This window comes from Gossypium arboreum, chromosome 10, assembly GCF_025698485.1.
Source record: "Gossypium arboreum isolate Shixiya-1 chromosome 10, ASM2569848v2, whole genome shotgun sequence".
In the NCBI taxonomy this organism is placed as follows: domain Eukaryota; kingdom Viridiplantae; phylum Streptophyta; class Magnoliopsida; order Malvales; family Malvaceae; genus Gossypium; species Gossypium arboreum.
The window spans coordinates 11348081-11373220 of record NC_069079.1 but is presented as its reverse complement, the minus strand read 5'-3'; the positions used below and the strand labels follow the sequence as shown (position 1 = coordinate 11373220).

General features: G+C 33.6%; 2 protein-coding genes across 2 annotated transcripts; one reads left to right on the top strand and one right to left on the bottom strand.

The window, feature by feature from the left end:
• Positions 1 to 16040: 16040 nt before the first annotated feature.
• LOC108487571 (protein transport protein Sec61 subunit gamma) lies at positions 16041 to 17652 on the top strand. The gene is made up of 3 exons (XM_017791944.2): positions 16041 to 16284; positions 16383 to 16498; positions 17396 to 17652. The coding sequence occupies exons 1-2, from the start codon at positions 16191 to 16193 to the stop codon at positions 16496 to 16498; spliced, it is 210 nt and encodes a 69-aa protein (XP_017647433.1). The 5' UTR covers positions 16041 to 16190; the 3' UTR covers positions 17396 to 17652.
• A 3629-nt stretch (positions 17653 to 21281) lies between these two features.
• On the bottom strand, positions 21282 to 22520 carry LOC108487296 (ribonucleoside-diphosphate reductase small chain). The gene has a single exon (XM_017791600.2). The coding sequence runs from the start codon at positions 22436 to 22438 to the stop codon at positions 21449 to 21451; it is 990 nt and encodes a 329-aa protein (XP_017647089.2). The 5' UTR covers positions 22439 to 22520; the 3' UTR covers positions 21282 to 21448.
• Between the last annotated feature and the right edge of the window lie 2620 nt (positions 22521 to 25140).

The window sequence follows — 25140 nt, the reverse complement described above, 5'->3', positions numbered from 1 at the left end:
ATAAGGAGCTAGAATTCTTTGAATATGCTATGGGCTCTGAAAAAGAAGATGTATGCGCCTCAAAAGAGAGGTCAACAGAGAAGGTTCATAAGGTCAACCACCCAGTGGTTATTATTTCACGACCTAGAAGTAATGAAGCCGGAGTATAAATTGCACCAAGGGTCATAATCCAGAAACCTGTAGCCTTTCCCTACAATGATAGCAAGATGGTTCCCTGGAATTATAACTGCAATGTAACGATTCAGGGAGAAAAGAACTCGGCTAGTGCTTCATAGGAGGGCCAAGATGTAGGTTTCTACATACACAGTGAGAGGCATTATGACCCCGCGAGTACAAGTACCGAAACCATTAAAGGAAACACCCCAGTAATTGAGTACAATAAGGAAAAGATGGTCAAGCTCAAATAGCTAGTTAACGAGCTAGTAACTAAGAACGAGACTAGGGAATTCCTGTAATTCTTAAATCATAGCAAGTACAACATTGTAGAACAGCTACACAAACAACCGGCTCGCATCTCAGTACTAGCCTTGCTCTTAAGCTCGGAGACACATCGTAGCGCGTTGATGAAAGTGCTAAATGAAACTTATGTCGCTAACGATATCTCTATAAATAAGCTGGACTGCCTAGTCAACAATATAAGTGCTGACAACTTCATCTTCTTCAATGATGATGAGATACCTCCGGAGGGCATGGGATCTACAAAGCCTCTTCACATCACCACCCGCTGCAAAGGGTATACATTACCAGGGTTGTTAATTGATAATGGATCTGCACTAAATGTCTTTCCCCTATCCACCCTAAATAGGTTGCCTGTAGATAGCTCTCATATGAAGACGTGTCAAAACATAGTGAGAGCATTTGATGGAACCGAAGTTGCAATGGAGCAGGTTAAAGTTACAAACCTTATCTCCATGAAGTTGCCGTGGAGCAGATTGAAGATACAAGTCTTATCTCTCTGAAGTTACAGTGGAATGGGTCGAAGCGACAATTATTATACCCCTGAAGATACAGTGGGTTGGAATAAGGCTACTTGAAGAAAACAAGTACCAAAAGAAGTCGAGACTCGGTAAGACCGGGTAAAATTGGTATTTCTTTAAAGTCTTTGCTCCATTCTCGTTACACAACAACGAGTAAAGAGGGGCAGCTGTAAAGCCCAATTTTAGCCCGGGCCCAAATATCAAATAAAAAAAAAGCAATCCAATAAACAGTCCACAGTCCAAAAAATTACAAGCCTAAATGGCCCAATAAATAAAAAACCCTAGCCCATAACCTAAACTAGCAACAGAAACCCTAGCCCCTAGCCTAAGCACTGCACCCTACCGTCGCTACTCCCCCATGTCAGCCACCAACTGCTCTGCCACCACCACCCAATTGCTCCTGCATAGATGTGAAACACGCAAAAAAATAATAATAATAAGTAGCAATGAACAATGGTTGTAAATCGAGCTATAAAAGCCTCAAGATAAATGTAATGTTTTTTTTTTATAGAGATTGAATACAAACACAGAGAATCGAATACAAAAAAAAAAGAGAAAAAATACAAAAAAAATCAAGTTCAAAAAACAGGTAGCCTTTTTTTTTATTTTCGTTCATTCGAAATTTTAAAAAGAGAAGTCAAATCTAAAAAAGAGTAATTTTTTTTGTTTTCGTTATTTGTCTTTTCAAAAATAAATAATAAAACTAAAAAAGAAGGTTTTTTTTTACCTATACCGCCGTCGTCGGAGTGTATTTGAGGCTGAGAGGCTATGCCGAAAAATAGAGGAAACTTTTCAGTTTCCCAACCGCCGTAGACGCCGACGATTGGCAGTCAGCTCTGCGGTCGATGGCCGGAGCCAAAGCCGAATTTAAGGGCTTTGAGAGATAGGGGAGAGAGTTTTTCAGTTGTTTTTTTTATTTTTGAAGGTTGGAATGATTTTTTTGTAAAAAATTTTGACTTATATAGGCGCATGAAACAACGTCGTTTTAGGTCAGCGTACAAAGACGTCAAAATAGCATCGTTTTGATCTAGACCAGACCGACCCGACCCGAACCGCCTAGGATCAACATGTTTTTGGACGAAGGGGATATTTGTGCCCTTAGTCCTTCCGCTTTTGAGGCTGGTTACAATTAGCTCCTATCCTATTTTCTTTATTTTTATTTTTGCCACAAACTTTCATTTTTCTTTCAATTTGGTCCTTGGACTGTTTTAATGGGCATACTCCTGAAACGGTGTCGTTTTGGATCGACCCATGGTCCGACCCGACCCATTCCAAGATTCGCGTGTTTTTTAGTGCATGAGTTATTTGCGCTTTTAGCCCCTTCGCTTTTCTTATTTTTTAAAATCCAGTTCTTTTTTTAATTTTCCCTTGTAATTTTTTTTTTTTCATTTTAGTCCCTAAGTGAACGACGCCATTTTGGGATAGGGAATAATAGCCCCTATAGTCCCTCCTCTTTTAAGCGCATTCGATTTCAGTCCTATTTCGATTTTGTTATTGCATTTATTACGATTTGTGCCTTTAATTATGTTTTGATTACAATTCAGGTCCTTTGTTTGATTAATTTTATTATTTATTCATTAATTATTCTTCATTTCTTAAATACCTAAGTTAATATTATTTTTATTTTATATCCATTATTATTTATTCTTTAATTTTCTAAATACTTAAATTTTATATTTGTTCTACTAATTTACTTGTTTATTATTCTTTTACTTTTAAAATACTTAAAATTAGTATTATGTATATGTGTTTTATTTATTTACTTATTTATTTATTTATTTATTTTCTTTATTTTATTATTATTATTTTACTTAATTAATATTAGATTTAATTAATTAATGCCACTGTTTATTTATTATTTTAGATATATCATCCTTTCGTTTATATGCACCATCATTTTATTATTATCACAATTACGTCACAAGCCGTTTTAAAATATATTTATTCGTTTCTATTATGCCCCGAATAAATTAAATGCACAATAATTCAAATGTTATTTTCGCACAATGTATAAAAAAGATATTTTTAAACCGCGATTAGTTTTCACTATTTCAGAATTAGAAAGATCGTGTTCTAACTTACGGTATATGATTTCTTTCTAAAATCGAGATAATCAAATATCTTTTAAAATAAATAATTTTTTTGGTGTTTATTCTCGTTTCGATGATTTAAGGTATTGTGTTCTAACTTACGAGACATAACCATTTTTCTCAATTAACGTGAAATATGCCCCCTTTTTTGTAAAATCTTTTTCAACCAAGTAATATTTTAACAAAGGATCGTATTTTAAAATCTCTTCAAATTCTCAATTTTCGGCACTAAGACATTTATTAATCAACTAGGTACCAATTTTGGGGGTCACGGGGGGTACTAATCCTTCTTCGTGCGTAACCGACTCCCGAACCCATTTTCTAGATTTTGTAGACCGAAAAACGTTATTTTAGTAAATCAAACTGTTTATTAAAATGATTAAATTACGAAGTGACCGGATTACATCTCATAAAAAAAAAAGATTGGTAGCGACTCTCATTTTCGTTTTCAAAATAAAAAGTTGACCTTTCAAAAAAAATTGTTTCGGCATCATCAGTGCACAATGCAAATAGTCCTTGACTTCATTGTATTCTCGAGGATACTTTGCTTGATACTCTTTTGTACACAGAATATAGGTGGGGGCGAATATAACCTTAAAGATAGTGACTTGATACACACCTTGGAGCCTTGTCTTATTTCTTCATTTTTTGTTCGAGTTCCATTTGTGTGTTTGAGATTTTTCCTCCTTGGAGTTTTATACTAACATGGAGGTCATAGGGTGAGTCATAAGAAGCCAAAGCTAATAGGAAGAGACAATAAAGAGGCCCTGGTTTCACCTAAGAAGTAAAAAGGCCCTCGAGTGTTTGATATGTAGCCTAGAAAAAACCCTAGCTACTACTTAACAGAAAGAGCAGTTTGGAAAAAAGTTCAACATTAATCTAAATTTGAACTTGTTGACCGGTGAGGTAAACAAGAGAAAGATGATAATGGTAGAACAAAGAAGAAGAAAGTGAATGTTGGTAAGGGTTTTAACTTTTGAAAGGGATAGGAGATGAGGAAGAGAAAGTGTTTACGTGAGTTGTTTGCATGGCCTTTTACGGTAGGAGACAAGTGTAGATACGTGTCCTAAGGTCACTGACGTGGAAGTCTAACTTGGTTCTCTTGGTAGTAATGGTGATGTAACGTCCTACGATAAGATGTCTTAGGGTGATTGGTAATCAATTACTCTAACTCATCATGTAGTCCCCACATAGTCTTAGTGGAGACACCTTGTTCTGAAGTTTGCCAAGTTGAGGTTCACAAACTAGCTCTGAGGTTCACAAACTAACTCTGGGTCTGCGGTAGAGACATGTGTCAAGCTCCTCTACAGGTATGTTGAGGGTCGCTACTCGGGGTATAACATAACTAAAATTATTAAGAAGTAAAATTTGTCATTTTGTAAATATTGAAAGCTAAATTTATTGATTTTTTTTAGAATTTAAACTAAAATGATAAATTTTGTAAATATTGAAGGCTAAATTTGTTTATCTTTTTATATTTATGATCAAATTTATAGAATATGTAAACATTCGAGTGCTGAATTTGTTATTAGACCAATACAAAAAGCCCATGTTAGATTTTTGTCACTCATTTAATGATAACTAATGGGAGAGTGGTTAAAATATTTAATTTCGAAAATTTTAGTAACTAAATAAAAAATTTAATAGTTGAATGACCAAAATAAAACGAAGTCAATAGTTTAGTGACAATTTTTGTACTTTACCTTTTTTTTTTTAGTTTTTTTAGTGTTGGAAAAATAAGAACCTAACATATATAATAGACCTGCTCATTGGTGGGGCCACCTGGCTTGAACGTTCGCCTGAAAAATAAAAGGGTTTGGATAAAAATATAACCCAAAAAATAGGCTTGGACAAAAAAATGAGGCCTGTTTAGAAAACAAGCCGAGCCTCGAGTAAAACTTTTTTGGTCCGGACCTAGTCCAAATATGCAAAAAAAAAAGCTTTTTTTTTACTGTTTTGTCTCTATTTTGTATTGTTTTATTACTATTTTCTTGTTATTTTTTCACTATTTTGCTACAGTTTCACTATTATGTTGCTAATATTTTGTTGTTATTGTATAACTATTGTTTTATTGTTAATTTTGTTACTATTTTAGAAGCATTTTCTTGTTAAGTTACACCTAGCTTAGTATTATTTAAGTATACATATTTTTTAAAATTTATTTTTAATTTGTTGGAAAATATTTATTTTAAGATTTTTAGTATTTTTAATGTATTATATTTTTAAAAAAATTAATACTGAGTCTAATTGATTAAGTTTCTATTCTTTTTGGAATGAATTGATTCTCGATTATTTTGAATTTATCCAGATAAGATATTTTAAATCTTTAAATATTAGTGATTTTCGATTGAATGCCATGTATATATATTTACCAATGATTAGCTGTTTTGTGTGAGCTTATTGATGAGAAAATAAAAAGATTTTAGTCGGACTGAAAGATTAGCTTCTTCAGTTTATATTGCTTGTTTAAAGATGCAAAGTTTTGTGGAATGGCTTTTGTTGTTTGGATTCTTGCAGACTTTTTATCCAAATTTATAACTTTTTGGTTTGATCACAATGCCAATCCTTTATTAATTAGTAATGCTTGGTATTTTTTATTCATCAGAATATGGAAAGATTACTAATTAGTTTTGGAAGTGCATTCGCATGATTTTCTTCTTCTTCTTTTATTATAAATAAAGTCCTTTTTATTTTTAACACTATATAGTTTGGTTTATGGAAATTTGTCTATTCATCACTTTATTATTTATACACGTTAGATATTTTAGTGTAATTCTATATAAATTATGTTTTTTAAACATCTATTATGGCATCGTAATTACGGATGAACAAAATTCTATTCGATTCAAAAATTTGATAAAAAATTCAAATTTTGAATTAAATAGTTCGAATTATTTGAGTTAATCAAGTTATTCGGATAAACTCGAATAAAAAATTAAGTTTTTCGGTTTAACTCAAATATGAATTACACAATACTAGTTATCCAAAAATCCAAACAAGAAAAGACAAAAATACGTCGTTTTGATAAATGTTTACTTTTTTAAAAGTTAAAATTCAAAATAATTAAGTTGAAAGATAAAATTACGTCGTTTTGATAATTATTTACCCATTAAGTTAAAAGACAAAATCATTATATTGTTCATGTAGTTAAATAATCTTGTAATTCGTCTACTAGTTAAATAATTGGTCCATCTAAACTCAACATTAAGTATAAATCATAGGATTCGTTAACTCGACTTGATTTGACTCAAAAGTTTTTGACTTGATTCAGTTCGATTCGAAAAAAATTCAAATTGAGTTCGGTTGCTAAAATAGGATTTGTCAACTCGACTAACTCGAAAATTTTGACTCGACTCAATCGAATACTCACCCCTAATCGTAATGATGGAATTATCTAATCGGTAAAAGGAATTGTTTTCGTTCTATGACTAATTTATCATTATTATTTTTAATTAAATCAGTCAAAAAATTAAGGTATTTGGTTCTGATGATGACATTAACACACCCTTATTTTGCGTTATTTTGGAAATTATAGAGCAATAAAAAAATTAGTTTTGATCTTTATGGAAATTTTAAATTTGAATATTGGTATATTTAAAATAACTAAATTGAAATAATAAGTTACCAAAGTGACCTCTGATATTGAAATTATTATTTTTTAAATATAAAAGGTTGGGTGCATGTAACTTAAGCTACGTTAATATTGGTCGACCCAAAAGAAGGTTAATATTTAACAAAATTACATGTGTAGCTGTGGTAATAAACATGTAATGATTATTTGGTTTTACATGTGAGCAATAAATCAACCCAAAGGAAGATTTATTGTTTGCTATGTTTCAGGAATTTCAGAAACTCCTTAGCCTCTTCCTCCTTTACTGGCTCATTGATGAGTCTTCAGTTTCCTTTTTCCTTTCAGCCTTGACATCTTTCGTCTTTGCGGGCTCTACTCTGATATTCCCCCTGTCATAACGTTTCCCACTTCGTGTATGAGAACTTTCATTTTGCGTGCCCCTGGACGTGCTAGCTATACTCTCCCCCTCAGGTATTGTTATATTGCAGTCATAGCTCCATGGCACCCTCCTGTCATCCTTATAAGGGAAAGGATTGGGTTTACGGATGACTATTTTAGGCTTAGTTTGCGACCCCTCCTCATTATTCCCTGGCAAGGAAATAATAATTCTCGGTTGGTTGGTTCTTTGTCGTTCATTCTCCAGCACACATATTTGTCCTTCATAAGAATTACCCTCAGAAACCTGCAACTCTTTGTTAACTATAAGGCCTTGTACCATGACCTTGAACTCTTCACAATTTTGGATCATATGACCCCCTCCCCATGGAACTCACAATGGTTCTCTATTCCTTCTCCTCATTTTCTAAAAGCCAGCACACCTCTCTTCACCATCTCCTCCTATATTACCTTCATAAGTGTCTTCACCTCAGCAATGTCTTCCTTGATTTTTCTTTTCTTTGTTTCATCAATGGCATTCACTCCTTGATTGCCATGATCCGGTAACGGGCTTTCAGTATTAGGGGTACTATCAAATTTCACAACCCCCATTTTGATGAGCCTCTTCACGACCTTCTTGAACCCAGTGTAGTTTTCAATTAAATGCCCCGATATTCCCGCGTGATATTCATATTTAGCATTTGCATTATACCATTTGGGGTATGGTGGCTGCAGCAGTTTCAAGTGAAACGGAGCAATGGCATGTGCATCGTATAAGCTTTGATAAAGCTCACGATATGTCATCGGGATAGGAGTGAATTACATCCTCTCCGAATTCTGTCTTGTACCCGATTCCTGTCTTTGAGTACTTTGTTGCTCATCCGTAGCTGCTTTAGGTTGTTCAACTGTGATTGCCCTGGAATTGAAGATGTTCATGTTATTTACCTCATTGTCTTTTCTCCTTGGGGTCGATCTTTTAGCCACTTCCCCCTCAATTTTACCGCCTCTCACGGCATTCTCAATCATCTCACCCGCCATAACTATATCTGAGAAACTTTTTGTGGTACTTCCAATCATATGTGTGATGAATGGTGCCTTCAAAGTATTAATAAATAACATGGTGATTTCCTTTTCCAACAATGGTAGTTGTACTTGTATTGCCACCTCCCTCCATCGTTGTGCATATTGCCTAAAACTTTCATTAGGTTTTTTCTCCATGTTTTGAAGTGTGATCCTATCTGGCGTCATATCAGTCACATGGTTATACTATTGCATGAAAGCCTGTACAAGATCTCTCTATGAACCGATCCTTGCACGGCTCAACTGATTGTACCACCTAGCCGCCGCTCCCATTAGGCTGTCCTGAAAACAATGGATCAATAGTTGATCGTTGTTCACATAGCCAGTCATCCTTCTACAAAACATTGTTATGTGCGCCTCTGAGCAAGTAGTCCCGTTGTACTTTTCAAACTCTGGCATCTTAAATTTATGAGGAAGCACCAAATCTGGAACCAAACTTAAGTCTTTGGCATCGATCCCATGATGATTGCCAGCGCCTTCTAAAACCCTAAACTTCTCCTCTAACCACCTGCAATGATCTTCCAATTGTTTCGAGGATTCAGTGGCCATTCTTTCCTTCTCCATTAAATCCAGATCAGGAGTAATAGGGTTGACCGAAATATCACCCAAATTATTTCCCAACCCAGATGGGAAATTTATGGGGATTCCAGCATTCACTGGCCCATGTTGAGGCCTCACTGTGACAGATGGCCTTCCAAGAGGTGCCTCGGTTTGCAGGGGAACATGAGGCAAGGTAAAACCCGGAGAAGGACCTTCATTCTCTTCTTCAGTGATCGCCATGGGAGCTTTTCCTTTATCAATGGCTCTCAGCAGCTGAGCCATTTCAGCCATCATGTTTCTCTGAGCCTCTTGCATCTGCTCCCTCATTTCATTCTGTATTTTGGCCAACTGCTCTTGCATTTGATCTTGCATGTCTTTTTGTAATTGCTCGAACCTTTGATCCATGTTCTTAGTTTTAGTACGAGTGCCGTAAGGATGTGTGATTTCCAGGTTTTCTTTTCTACCTTTGGAAAGTAAACTTTAACTAATCAGGGTCTTTTTATAACTTTGCATGCAAATGATGTGATGAAATGTTATGAGATGCAAATGCATGAATGCAAAAAAGAATATCGATTCTGGTTCAACTTCATTTAGAAAATTTTATTTAGAAAAAGAATATCTTTACATATAAGAGGATTACAAATACGATTTCACCCTAAGGCCCAAAGCTTTAACTCTATCTACTAAAAGGGCTAACTCTCGTCCTACATCTGACGATGATGAATACATCAGACTCAAAACGCCAGCTCGAATTGCCAAGTCTTGCACATACTCAGCAACCTCTCGAATCTGGGCTATGGCTTCACCAATGACATGATCCATTTTTCTAACCTGTTCTTTAGCCTGGTGTAGCTCTCCCCTCAGATAATCCTCTTGCGCCTTGAGCTGCTCAACCTAGAGTTCACCGTCATGCCACGCCTCCTCCAAATCTTCAACTTTGCTTCTTAGCTCCTTTAACTCGACCGTAGAATTATGGTTTTGGTGCCAACGCAGGGATTTTCCAAGTTCTGTTACCTTGGTCTTCAATCCTTTATTCTTTTCCTCTAATGTCAAATTCTGCACTTGCATCTCTTGGAATTTCCTTTCCCAGTACTCAGCTCTAGCCTTTTCCTCTTAGACCTCCTTCTGCAACTGATCTGAAGATCCTCCTACTTTCGCCCTCCTCAAGGCTACTTGTGCCCTTTTGTAATGCTCTTTTAGATCATCTCGATCTTCCTCCATCTTTCTTTTTTCTTTCCTCTCTTTCTCGACTTTCATCTTTTGAACATCAACTTCTAAACTCAAGTACATCTTTTCTTCCTCGAGCTTTGCTACCCTCCTCTCGAATTCCAAGCTTTGTCTCTCGAACTCCTGCTTTATAATTTCTAACTCTGAGGGTCTTACTTGCAAATATTCCTCTATTGGTCGAGCTCCTTCCATACTTGGCTTAGGGATATTATCATTAACCCTTCTACCTCTCCATTTTACGTATTCTGATGTCGTAGCGGGGCTAATAGCTACTCCTCTCAATCGACAAGTCTTCTTCCAAGCACTAGAAACTTCACTAACCCTCCTCTTATAATCGGCTCCTCTGTATACAAACTCACTTTAAGCCAACCCCTGAGTCGCTGGTATGAACTGTCTCAATCCATGCTGCCTCAGTACGAGCAAAGGGGCATAGCCAATGGCACCCCAAATTCTCAATAGGGGAACCCAATCAAAACTATCGCATCGATAAAGAACCTCACCAGGCGTCATCCACGGAGCCCTCCACTCGACATCTTTCAACTGAAGGTTCTGAAGTAGCGCTGTCCAATTCTCTTCTGGAACATCAACTCTCCTGGTTGAAGCTACTATATCTTTCAACAGTGAGTAATCCTCAAAGAAAACTCGACAAACCACCCTATCTATCAACCGGAAATGACTGTAGAACCAAGCCAAAAGCAACTGAGCACACCCTTTGAACCTGCCAGCACCAGCCCTCCTACATGCACCTAAAGACCTAAATGTTTCCGCCAAAATTGCAGAGACAGAAGTGACCTTTTTACTGAGTCAATGAAAAAGATCCGTGGTTGCCTCATCCACATATCCCAAAGCCCTAGGGAAAACCATCAATCCATATAAACTTAAGGCAAAAACATCTACCTTCTTTGTCTCATCAGGGTGTGTCAGAATCAAATCTTTCAAAGCGTCCCACGAAATGCACTTGCACTCACCCTTTTCTTTAATTCGGGCTATGGCCCACTGCTCGCTCATCCCCGTAATAATCATCAATTTCTTCCAAAAGGTAGGGACACAAGGAGCTCGGGAATAGATCCTATCATTCTGAAACCGGAGACAACGAAGTGAAGCAGTGTACTCTTCCACAGTAGGTACCATGTCTACTTCCCCAAAAGTGAAGCAACTGTACGCCGGGTTCCAAAACTGAGCAAGGGCTCGGAATAAGTGCTCGTCTATCTGAACATCAAGCAAGTAAGGTAAGTCTCCATAGTTACCGTAGAATAACTGCTTGGTCTCATTGCCCCACTGATCCCAAATTTCCTTAAGCTCTTGGAGATTATTCTGCGTGACGCTAATACGAGTGTAATCTGACAACTCCGATATGTATCCCTCAGCTATACTATCTCCCTTTTCTAGTTGAGTTTGTTCGGACCATCTATAGACGTTAACGTTGCCTTCCACTCTAAAGAAGTCTGTTCTTCATAATAAAACTTCTTAACTTAGAAACTAACCGTGAATCGATACCTTTATAAATGCAAAATGACATGCAAGCGAAAAAAAAAAGATAGTCAGTATCACATGATATCAATAAATTTCAACGATAACTTATAAGGGTAATGTCTAAAGTTTAAACCTAACTAAATTGGGCTTATACGGTCCTTCAACATGGGGTGGGTTCTAAAGTTTGAGGTACCCGAACCAGCAGATTCCTCAATTCTCACCCATTATAGGCTCATTTGAATCAAGTTCGGTTCAGGGGAATACATTTCCCTATGGCTACACGGAGATGAAAATCTCACGAAACCATAGGTACGGATGTATCCTGAAAGTGATCCACTATCCTGCACGGAGGCGAAAACCTCACGAAGGCATAGCTTCTCACTCCCACTTAAGGGTGTGACTACAACGGTCATGCAAATGCAATGCGTATCAGGATATAGCAACACATGCAATAATGCAAACAGATGTAATGCAAAGGGAATTAAATTTTAAAATTTTTAATTTTTGACATTAAGACAATAGATAATCAATTACACGGCTTGACTCTCTTATTAGTCCCCAGTGGAGTCGCCATGCTGTCGAAACCATTTTTAAATCGAGTTTTAGGAAAATAGGAATCGACTTTAAAAAACAAAAACGGGAGTTGCCACCAATCTTTTTAGGTGTGATTGGATCACCTTTAAAACATTTGTTTTAAAATCATTAGTTTTGGTCCACAAAATGAAAGAACGGGTTCGGGAGTCGGTTACGTACGAGGAAGGATTAGCACCCCCGTAACGCCCAAAAATTGGTACCTAATTGATTATCAAATGTCTTTAATGTCGGAAATTTAAAAATTTTTAAGATGTAGTCCTCTTTAAAATATTTTAACTTTGAAGATTGGGATTCACTCACGTCAAAGTATTGACATTAAGTTAACCTTTTTTGAAATTTCTATCTCGAAACAGCAAAACGCTATATCCAATAAGTTGGGACATAATGCTTTGAAATTCCAAGATAGTGGCTTGCATTTAGAAAACCTTTTAAAAAAACTTAGAAGGATACTTAATTATTCGAATTCAACGAGAAAAGTGGCAACCCAATAAGTTAGGGCACTACTTTCTCTAAATTTCCGAACACCAAGCATTGTCTTATTTGTAAAAAAAAAAATCTTATCTCGAGGTAATAAGATGTTATATCCAGTGAGTTAGGACACAACACCTCAAACAGGAGTAAGTATTTTATTTAACACTCGTATCATGATTTAAGAGAATATGCCGTTATTCAGGTTAAACGCGAAAAAAAAAAATCGAAACCCAGTAAGTTAGGGCATGATTGTCTCAAATTACCAAATACGGAATATTCATTTTTGTGAAAGAATTACTATCGGGTTGGATAAACCCTAAATTCGTAATGAAACGAGATAATAAAGAATGCATAACAAATAAAAATTGATAACCATAATAGGATAAACATAAACACAAATGAGAATGATAACGATAAAAACGAAGGTAAAATAAATGCGTCAAACAAACAATAAGAAAGGAAATAATAAATAAGCTAAATGTTAGAGATTATTTTAAAAAAAAACTATAAATAAAATAGATGATGAAATAATAATAATAAGAGTAAATGATATATAAATAAAATAAATGTGCTAAAATACATATATATTAAATTAGTTAATGTAAAAAAATAATAACATAGAGTAAATAAAAAAAGGAAAATATAATAATAATAAAGAGGTATTATAATATAATAATAATAATGATGATAATAGTGATATTAATAATAATAATAAAAGTAAAATGGAAAATGCATGATAATAAAATAAATAAACATCATGAAAATATTAAAATGAATAATCATAGTAATATAACAAGAACAACATGTATATATATGTATAAAATAAATAAGTAAATAAGTGATAAAAGTATAAAATAAATAAGTATATAAATAATATATATAAAATAAAAGTATAAAATATATAAGTAAGTGAATAATATATATTTGAAATAAAAGTATAAAATAAACGAAGTAAAAATGATGACAAAACAAAACTCTATAAATGCGGACAAAACAAATTCAATACATATAAAAAAATTATAACATAAATTTATGAATATGGCCACATAAAAATCTAAAAAGGATATATATGAATAACAATTTATATAATACGAAGTCAATAGTTACACAAAGTAATTGGAAAAGAGGTTTATTAACAACAATATAAAATAAAATGAAGCATTTAATATAAATAACACATATATAAAATAATAAGAAATGAGAATGTTTAAAAAACAAAAATGTGCAGTGAAATAGGATCTTAAAAAGAAATTCATTATATATAAATAAATTTAAAAGTAAATATAAATATAAATATATATTCAAGAATAAATCATAATAGTGATTCTAACAATATATATTAAAACAAATAATAAGTTTAAAAAGAATCAATTAAAGTGAAATAAATAAATAAAACTTAAACGGACCTGATTGAAACGAAAATAAAGTGAAAAGGATAATTTACAAGCAAATAAAACCACAAAACATCATTAAGGACCACAATAAAAGTGCTAAACATACAAGGATTAAAACCATAAATAACCCAAATCCCCAAAACACGGTGCTTCAATACGGACTAAAATGCAACTGGTACAAAATTCAGGCAAAATGTTTAAAAGTAAAAAAAAAAGGGATAAACAGGGTCTAAATGAACAGTAGCACAAATGAGGAGGGTTGGTCGCGCAAATTACCCACTTTAGGCTGGAATGCACAAACCCTACCCCTTTTACCCAAACGGTGCCGTTTAAACAAGTTTATGTAAACCAGATTTTTTTTAAAACTCATTTCTGCACCCTTTTTTTTTCAAAAACAATCAGAGAGCTTTTTGCTCTCTCCCTTACCCTTTCTATTTCCTTTGCTTGGCCAACTCAAGGGCCTCATCGGCGTCCCACGCGCCTCCACGCATCGTGGCTCATGCCTCGGGAATGATGAGAACAAAAGGCATCCCTTGGCCCGATATGCACGCCGGAGAAAGGGGGCTCCAACGACGGAAAGGTACTTTTTTTTCCTTTTTTATTTATTTTGTTTAACAGATTTAAAAAATGAAAATAAGAAACAATAATATCAAATATAAAATGAAATAACAAAAAGACTAGGAAACAGTAGAAAACGAAAACAAGAAATCGATCTCAACCTTTTTACTTGTATATTGTTTTTTTTTATTGCTTAACATGCGTTTCAATCTCCTTTTTTTTCAATAAAAAGAAAAAAAAGACCCCCCCTTACACAAATGATAGATTCGGGCTTTTTAAAGCCGATCTACCAAACATTCATTCTATATTTTTTGTTTTTTGTTCCTTTGTTTATTTTTTTTCCCATTATTCGCATGCTTTCTCTTGCCCTTGTATTTGTTTCTGTTGCAGGTGCCATGCGACGCGTGGAAGAGGCGACGGTCAAGGGCGTGGTGGCCGAGGCGGCATGCGTGGGAAGGCCAATGGTGGAAGCGGTGGCTGAAGAAAGGGGAGCGGCTAGAGGCTTGGGGCTTGTTGAAAATTTTTAAGATTAGTTGGGTTAGGGTTTAGTTTTAGGCCTATTGGGTTTGGACTTGTAAAATTATTTGTTGGGCTGTTATATTTTATTTGTTTATGGGCCCGGGCAACATTGGGCTTGTACATGAAGTAAAAGGTTTAACTGAGCATGAGCGCTATCTCGCATTTAGCAAAATTCCAAATCATCCAACGCAAATGCTCATTTTCTTTAGTTTACCTCTTTCTGTGCGATTAGAATGGGTCAGAAGATTTCTTGCTGACCATTAAAAATCATGGTTGTGTTGATGATATTTTCATAACCTTTTGTGTTTGTAATTTTTGGATGCTATAATGACATGATAGAATGTCATTACAATGTTGTAACTTTTTGAAGTTGTAAAATTTTATAACATATGGATTATGATATATAAACTAATAAAATCATGTAACTTTTTGTTATTATATGAATATTATGTTTGGATGTGAAATATAATTCTCAAGTTATTTATTACTTCTAATATTTTGTTTTTATTATAGAATAATTAAATTATTTGTTTCAAGAATGATATTTTAGCACATTAAATATGTATTGCAGTTTAAAAATAATAAAGTAGATTATATATTATTTTATAGTATTATATATTATGAATTTTAATTGGTATAATAATAATTATATTAAGAATTTTATTAAATTATATATTATTTTATTAAATTATATTTAATAATAATTATGTTAAAATATGGATAAATTATTTATTATTTTTATTAAATTATTTTTAAAAATAATCTTATTAAAATTTAATAACAATAACAATAATCATCTACCTAAAAAAATTCTGCTAAGGGTATTCTAGTCATTTTAGTTTTTTTCCTTATGCTATTACAACATCATTCCATTCAACCAAACACAAGAATACTATTACAAACACACGAATACTATTACAATTATATTCCATTTCATTCAACCAAACAGTTGAATTATTGATTACAATTCTATTCCATTACAGCTCTATTCCATTACAGCCCTATTCCATTACAGTGAATAAACATACCCTAAAGCTAATTCTAAAAAAATTAAATGAAATTAAAAATAAAAAATGGTTTCTCTTGTGAAAATGAAAGTTTTTTTTCCTTAAAAATATAATTTTTATGTTATCTTTTTTACTAAAAAATAAAATTATTTTTAAAAGATGTGAAAAGAAAAGAGTAATTGATTCCAGATAACAAATTGTCAAATTTTGTCTGTGGATATCAGCTTGCTTAGTCCTTATATAATAGATCCACAGATCTTAACAAGAATAGTAAATTTCCTCCAAAGACCAAAGCAAAACCAGGAAAGGGAAAAATGGACGCAATTGATTCAGTTTTCGATCCGCTAAGAGAGTTCGCTAAGGATAGTGTTCGTCTTGTCAAGAGATGCCACAAGCCCGATCGAAAAGGTTACTTATTTCTCTCTTCTTTTCCTATTATATTTGATTTTGTTGATTTATCAGAATTCTGATTAAAAGATCCGTTTTTTTTTCTTTTATCTTTTTAGAATTTACGAAGGTGGCGTTTCGTACAGCGATCGGATTCGTGGTTATGGGATTCGTAGGGTTTTTCGTCAAGCTCATCTTTATCCCCATTAACAACATTATTGTTGGATCTGGTTAGGTGCGGCTCTATTCCTAAATATTTATATTTTATTTTTCATTTTACTTTGTTGGTTTATTGTATTTATTGTTTTCTATCTGTTGCTGGTGTAATATTGATCTGAATTTATTTGATTTAAAAAAAAAATTGAAGCACTGAAAATCTAAATCTCTGAATTTCTGAAAATCTAGTTTTTGGTTCCTCTAAGAGAATGAAAATTGTTGATTTTTACTGGTGAAGATCCGGGAAATTGAATTAGTTCGCTAAATCGGAATTATTATTTTATTGATGAATCCTTGTTTGTCATCTCAGGGGCTATTATTGTGTAGAAATTGGAATGTAACTGTTTTATTGCTTAATCTTCTCTTTGTGGGTGTTTTTTGTCTTCTTAGAGGGATATTGAACTGAACTGAACTGATTAACGCAATTGTTTCGTTCTATGTTCCTGGACTTTGATATGCGTTGGATAGAATATCTGTTTGACATGGGTATATTATTCAACTTTTTCCCTAAATTTTCATGTATTTAGGATCTTATTCCTGTATCCATGTCGGACTCGGATGTCGTACATAGGGAATCTCAGAAAAATTAAGAGTTTGAGGCAACATAGGCTTCATAGGTTTTTGTGTTCCCATTGTAAAGATTAAATGATCAAGTTGCATTTCAAATTAATGGATTATGTGAGGTTAGGTTCGGAGTATGTTGGATGAGGTTGATTTTGAATCATATATATAGCTGAATGGCATCCTAAAAATGGCAGCTTAAGAAAATGATGTAGGCATTAATTTTCACTACTCTGAATACAACTAACATAATTCACAAGCACCCTCATCTATGAACTATTGTACATTGGTTTATATTTCGCCTTATTTCATCTTTTGTCATGTTTAATTATCCATGGGGCTGGCTGGCTCGCAGGAAGCATGAGAATCAGTACCAAGTTTCAGACTGTAGGCAAAAGATAGAAGTTAGAACTGGATGCAATTGACTGAGAGGTACATCATCTGATTTCATGAACTAATTCAAACTTAGACATGGAAATTTCTAGTTTTCTTTATATTCAATATGTTTGAGATTATTTTTGTTTTAGCATTGTAATAGAAACTTGTTGAAATAAACACAATCATACTGACCTCATTTCTTGGATATATTGATGGATTGTCAGAAAGCAAAAAGATCTTCCTGTTTTATTTCATTGTTAAGACACTTGTAAAATGCGGATATTATCCTCTTGAGAATGTAGGCAACTGAAGGTGTGATTGGTTGAACAGAAAAGTAGAAAGAGGAGGGAAGGAGAGTGTAGAGTTGAAAGTTGAAAAGAAAATAAATTTGGCTTGTTCTTGTTAGGAAAGGAAAAAAAAAAAGGAGAATTTGATCATTTTCTGCAATCATTTCAAATTGAAAATATAAGATAAGGGACGAAAGTTACTTCAAAATTTTGTTTTATTTTTTTCAGCTCGATGAAGCAATCGATGGAAAAAATTACTTTTATAATATTTATGTTTGTTTTATAGTTTCCAATTTCCTGTCTGCTACAACAAAGACAGTAGATATAGAAAATAATAAAATGAAACCAGAGAAATTGAATAAATTGTTGGTAGGCAAGCTAAAGTTATGTTTCAATTCAGCATAATTGCAAAAAAAGCCCCCAACCTTTGGGGGCTTTTGGATATATGCCCCTAACTTTTTTATTTTCTAAAATTGACCCTTCACGTAATGGATTTTTAAGGTATCAACCCAGTTAAAATGGTAATTGTCAGCTGACCGTTAGTCAACAGCAGGTCAAAAAATTGTACTATGTGGTGTTCTAGTTGACTGATGACGTGGCAGATGTTGACCCAATTTAGCCTTACCTAACCTACCAAAATTAAACCCAAAACTCAAAATCTTAACTACCCAAAGTCCAATTTACATCAAAACCTCAATGGCTCAAACTCTAAGCCCAAATCAAAATAAAAAACCCTAGCCCACAACCTAAAGTTTTCTAAATTAAATCCTAGCCTTTGCCACCATCAACTCCACTAGCCACACTTGCTCCACTAGCCACACTTGCTCCACTACTTACTCCACTAGCCACACTCCACTACCACTTGTACCTACAAATGAAGACATAAACAATAAAAAATATTTTGTAAATGGCTATATAAGCCTTCTCATATTTTGTATTTAGGGGAGGAAGAAGTTTTGGGGGAGAAAGTTATTGTAAAGGATTTTTGAGAGGTTTTTTGAGAATAATCAAGGAGAAGAGTTATTGTAAAGGCTAATTTTTGGAGAGAGTAGTTTTTTTGGAGATTAATCAAAGATCAAAGCAAAAGAGGTTTTTTCGTCTATTCTCGTTTTAAGTTCTTTGTTTGCTTATCATTTTTTCTTTCAATCTTATTTTGTTTCTTTTATCCGAAAGTAAAAATAAAAGGAGGAAGCTTATCCATTTTTATCGAAAAAGTTTTTTTGAGGTTAATTTGCAGTGTGTGATGGTGTAGATGATGGCACGGCCATGAGTCCGATGGTTGACCTTGTGGCGGAAATCACCCACTCTCTCCTCTCTCTTTTTTGTTATTATTATATTTCTTAATATTATATTATATATATATTCTTTTAATATATTATGTATATTCTAAATTTTATATTACGTATATATATATTATACTATTTTATGTATATATCTTTAATACTATATTATTTATATATATATATTTTTACATGTTATCTTATGTATATATTTTAATTATATTATGTATGTATTTTTTATACTATATTATGTACATATTTATGTAGTATTATTAATAGTATTATTTTTAAACATCATTGTTATTTCTAATATATATATATTATGTACACCTTTTATTTCTATTTTATTTTTTATTTGTCAATATTAATTATTATTATTCTAATATTTTTAATATTTTATATTATTCACATCACTATTCGCATTTTTTACAATAATATTCTTAGATTTTTTTACTATCATTTTAGAAACTTTTTACATTTTAATTTTAAGAATAAGGCAATGTACCGATTTTAACATTAAGTCATTGATTTCATCGCTATGTTGGGTGAAGTTAGTCGGCTCGCGTTAAAAACGGGATATTCTTCTAAAAAACCAAAAACTTACAACTTCTCATTTCCTTCAATCGGATCACACTTAAATGTCAAATTGAATTCGTATTTTTGAAAATCAAGACAACACGTGTTTAATAAGATACCAATTTTGGGCGTCGCGAGGGTGCTAATACCTTCCTCGCGTGTAACCGACTCCCGAACCCAACGTTACTTTGTCTTTTGACGTAGACCTAAATTTGGCATTCATTTTTGTGCAAGAATAAGTTTTCTTTTCTAAAAAAGGATGTTTATTAGGTGTCCGGTCACACCTAGAAAAAAGATCGGTGGCGACTCCCTTTTTTAATAAAATCGAAAGTCGATTTTTAAATTTTCAAATAATCGCCTCAATTAGCGACCGAAAGAGAAATTTTTACGTCGCTACAGCAGACATTAATATGACTATTAATGGGTTTTAAATTCGTCAATCTCCATCTCATCCATGAAAACTGCTCCATCGTCTTCATCTCATTTGCAGAAACATAATTTTCAAGTTTGAGATCAATATTGTCTGGAAAACCCAACAGACAATGGTTTGCAATGGCTATAATGTGGATTGCATCGAGTGTATTTTAGATGTCTCTTTGCTGGTGATTTATTATTTTACTTGGAAAAAAAAACAGATCTCAAATCAGAAAACCCTTTTGAACAAACCCAGAAAAAAGTGGTTGGTAAGGTAAGATTAGCAATGGGTTTACTAATATCATCTGCAAATCTAAAGTAAAGCCAGGCCCAAGGTCGTTATTCTTGTCTTCATCTCTAGCCAGTGTATGAAAACAAGAAAAAATAGAAGTATGATTGTGGGTACTGATGGATGAAAAGAAAATTTTATGAGAGTTGGAGAGGTGAGAATGGCCTTTGCAAGGGGAAATCAAAGAGCTAGGGTAGAAGAAGGGGATAGAAACCCAAAAAATCTTTGATTTTCTAGGTTTTTCTTTCACCCATTTTTTTTTAACTCAAAAGGAAAAGATCAAATTTCGGAGATGGAATCATGGACGTCATTGAATGCTTCTTGGTCGGAGAAGATGCCAGTGAGCAATGGCATCAACAGAGGGAAAAGGCAACTAGGGTTTTTTCTGTTTTAGAGAAGAAGATTGAAGAGGATGAAGATATTTATCCATTTCTTTAGTAATTATTAATTTTTTTAAGTAACAATAAATATAGGGTAAATTAGCTTATTTATTTTAATGTCTGCCACATCATTAGTCAACTGGAACGCCACGTAGGACTAACGATCAGCTGATGGTTATTTTTTCAACTAGGTTGATATCTAAAAAATATGCTACGTGAAGGGTCAATTTCAAAAAATAAAAAGGTTAGGGGCATATATCCAAATGCCCCCAAAGGTTGAGGATTTTTTTTGCAATTATGCCTTTCAATTTTTAAATTTGAATACATTGCCATCACATGTAATCTTCCAACATACATATAATTACTTTGAATAACTGAACCACACTTGAAAACATGACACAGAGTCGAGGTTAAAAGAGGATCAATGTAGTTCCCTCGAAGCAGGAAATTCTAACCAATTTATACAGTACGAAACTAATTGTAGCTAATCAATATCAACAATGCAATTCATTCAACAATAAATCTAAATTGAATGAATTATAAGGCTATGAAACAATGTCTACTCATTTTTGTCTTATTTTCTTCAAATAAGGAAAAAAAGTAGTGTAGAAATATTTCAAATTGCCCTACTTTAAAATTATATATATAAAATGGATATTCATTAAAAAGAAAAGTTGAACAATTAGACGGTAGTAGAAGTTTATATAACCTATTTTATAAATTTATGGAGAGAGAGACATTAGAAAGTAAAAAAATACAATACAAAAGCCAAAACCGAACAAATAAACTAAACTAGACTAAACCCTAAAAGTCTTCATCCATCTTGAACTCATGGGTGCCACCATTACCATTCAAACTCGACATGACCGCCGCCTTTTGATACTCTCCAACTCTTTTCTCGAAGAAATTGGTTTTCCCTTGCAACGATATCAGTTCCATCCAATCAAATGGGTTGACCACGTTGTACATCTTTCCGTACCCTAACGCTCCCAACAACCGATCCGCTACGAACTCGATGTACTGACTCATTAACTCGCCGTTCATCCCAACCAACGCGCAGGGCAGAGCATCGCATACGAACTCCCTCTCTATGTCCACCGCGTCCCTTACTATCCCTCTCACGCGTTCTTCACTCAGCTTTGACCTGAGGAGAGAGTACAGCAAGCAAGCGAAATCACAGTGGAGACCTTCATCTCGTGAGATTAACTCGTTTGAGAAAGTTAATCCGGGCATTAACCCCCTCTTTTTTAACCAAAATATGGCACAGAAACTTCCGGAGAAAAAGATCCCCTCTACGCAAGCAAAAGCGATTAACCGTTCGGCGAAAGTTTCTCCGCCGTCGATCCATTTCATAGCCCACTCGGCTTTTTTAGCCACACACGGCACCGTCTCGATGGCGCGGAAAAGACGGTTCTTTTCGTCGGAATCTTTTATGTAAGTCTCGAGAAGGAGACTGTACATCTCGGAGTGGATATTTTCGATAGCGATTTGGAAACCATAAAAAGCACGCGCCTCGGAGATTTGGACCTCTTTCATGAACCGAACAGCAAGGTTCTCAAGGACTATGCCATCGGAGGCGGCAAAAAAGGCGAGAACGTGACTAATGAAGTGGTGCTCGTCAGCGGTGAGAGCTTCCCAGTGACGAAGATCGGAAGACAGATCGACTTCCTCTGCGGTCCAAAACGACGCTTCGGCTTTCTTGTACATTTCCCATACTTCTGGGTATTGGATCGGGAACATACAGAATCGGTCTGGGTTCGCGGCCAGCAGTGGCTCTTCTGGAATTGAAGGCATTTTGGAAAGGTAATTTCGGAAACTAGGGTTCTTGAAAAATGATTTTCTGATGAATAATTTGGGTAAAGAGAGAAAGGGTATTAATAGGCGAAAAGTAGCGCGGGATTTTGAAAATATTTTTGGAAGAAGCTTGCCGGGAATAAATCGTGGAGAAGGGAGAATTAAGGTATTTCAAGTAAATATGTGTACGTGTGGCGTATTTTGATTGGGAGTTGACAATAAATTTGAAATTTTTGATGGAGTGGATAACGGTCGAGCGTACAAGGGAAGCTTTTTGTTATGAAAATATTTCTATTTTGAAGCTTGGCGGGAAATAATATTGGCGCCGTTCAAGAATTTGATTTGGTTTTAATTCTTTCTTTTTGGAGTTTGAAACAAACGAGTTGGCAAAAAGTTAGGTGAAATTTCAAAATTTACAGACAAGTGGGATGGGGGATGGTTCACATGTGTTGCTTTTGTTAAAGTCATGTCATCTCGCACGTTTTACATGGTTTAGCACGTGTTAAGCCTGTCTCTTTCCTTTTTCCCTTTTTTTTATTATAATTTTAATTTTTCGTTAAATGCAGTTATGCCGATAAAAAAATTTTGAATTGATGTAAAATCAAATAGATTCTTATCATATCATGCACAGTTTAAGTGATTCGAATTTTTTTCAAAATTAATATTTTAATTGTACGTTTGATAATTTATAATAAAAATCACTTAATAGAAATTTTTATAAAAAATGTAGAGAACGATAAGTACACAAAAAAATTTATTGATATATTATATTTTTATTATTATTAGTATTTTATATATTATATTTTTAAAAATTTTGTATAAAAAATAATGTGGGCTAGTTGGGTTTAAATTGAGTTTTAATATTTTTATACAAGTTGAATTTGGACAAAATATTAACTGTACTTTTTGTTCGAGTCTAACAAATAAATTTAAAATTTTTGTTAGACTTAACTCGATCTATGAATACCTCTAATCTAAATTTAAGAGATATTGAGTCTAGTTTTGGTTAGGTAGTTAATTATGAAAGGTTCAACATTTTAGTACATCCCGATAGACCAGAGGTGGAAAACTATCTTCAGGCATGCTCGGGAGGTGGTGGCTTAAAAATTGTCTCCCTAGGTTACATTCTTGCTCGGGAGGTAGAACGATCGGGATGTGCGTCACGAGTGGTACAGCACTTGATGGGCGTGAAAGGTTGCTTGGAGGCATCTAGAATATTCACAATAAATGCCGGACTAAACTGACTGCGCCTGGGAGTAAGAGCAATGATGAGCAGCAGTTTGCAAGAAGACTCTATATATCACTTTTTGTGTTACAATTTTTGAAGTTTTTCTTTGTTCTATGTCTGTATCACCATTTGCAATTGTCGAGTTCTCTAATTTATGGACTTTTGTTCAATTTGCTTGCTCCAAAGCATTTTTGTTTGACCTTATTTTTTTATGACGACCTGATTTTTTCGGTGTTGAAAAAATCAGTTTCGGGACAGAATATGAAAAGTCAAGATAGCTAAAAGGATGAATGGAGAGAGTTATGAGGTGAATATGAGATTGAGAAATCACATTAGCTAGTAATTAAATTATAATCAAGTCCTTAGGTGAATATCCAAGTTCTTGAAATTTAATTAAATGGAGTTAGTGGATGGAATTGATCTACACCATTAACCATTACCAAAATAAATTATGACCACTGGATTTTAAATTATTAAATGAAAACAGGAAAGATAAAAGATGAAATCATTTTACATCTTCTTCTTCATTCGGCTAGACAAAGAAAGAAATATTGCTTCAGACTTCCAACCTTTGCCGTGAGCTATACATGAAAATTTGGTAAGCTTTTCTTTTAATTTTTTTTTTTAGATTTTTTATAAGAAAAAAAAAAGGTTAGATAATGGTAACCCATACTTTGGATTTTAAAATTTATGAAATTTTAATTGAGTTCTATTGTTGAAATTTTAGACAACATAAATATTAAGTATTTAATATCCATGCATGTTTTAAAATAATAATTGAAAAGAATATGTTAAGAATATGGTAGGAAACATAGAATTAAGCTTTAATTGGATTAAATGACTAGATTTAATTATGGATTGTTAGGAACCCAATTGAATAAAGTGAAAATTGTTAGAAAATGTTGTCATGGAATGAAAGCTAGAAGTCCCTAGTAAACAAATATGGAATCAGTTCTTGACTCAATAAAAAATTTGAAAGTTACGAGTGTTTCGGGCATTAGGAGTTTGAAGGACTAAATTGTAATAAATGTATTCATATTTAAATTATCATAAATCATGTCTGAATAGTGTAATTAGTGAGTTTTTGTATTCGAGTTTAATTTCATAGCTAAAGACAACATAAAATCATCTCAAGACAAAAAGGAAAGCCAAAATTATTGATAAATAGTCGTTTTTTACTTTTGCTTCTATAATTCAATTTTAATTTCTAATTGTATTACCTAGTTAGTTAGTATTATGAACCTCGTTGTAACAGCCTAATTTTTAGTGGTATCGGGAATAGAGATTTGAGATCACTAAATCCGACGGATGAGTTAAAATTTTAATAAATTAATACCTATGAGTCAAATGCGAATATAAAAGCATTTTTGAATTAGTGAATTTGGTGATTTAAAAAAATTAATTAGGTAAATTGGGTCGAGAATGAGGTATCGAGACCTCAACTTCATAAATCGAGCCATAAATATTTTTAGAA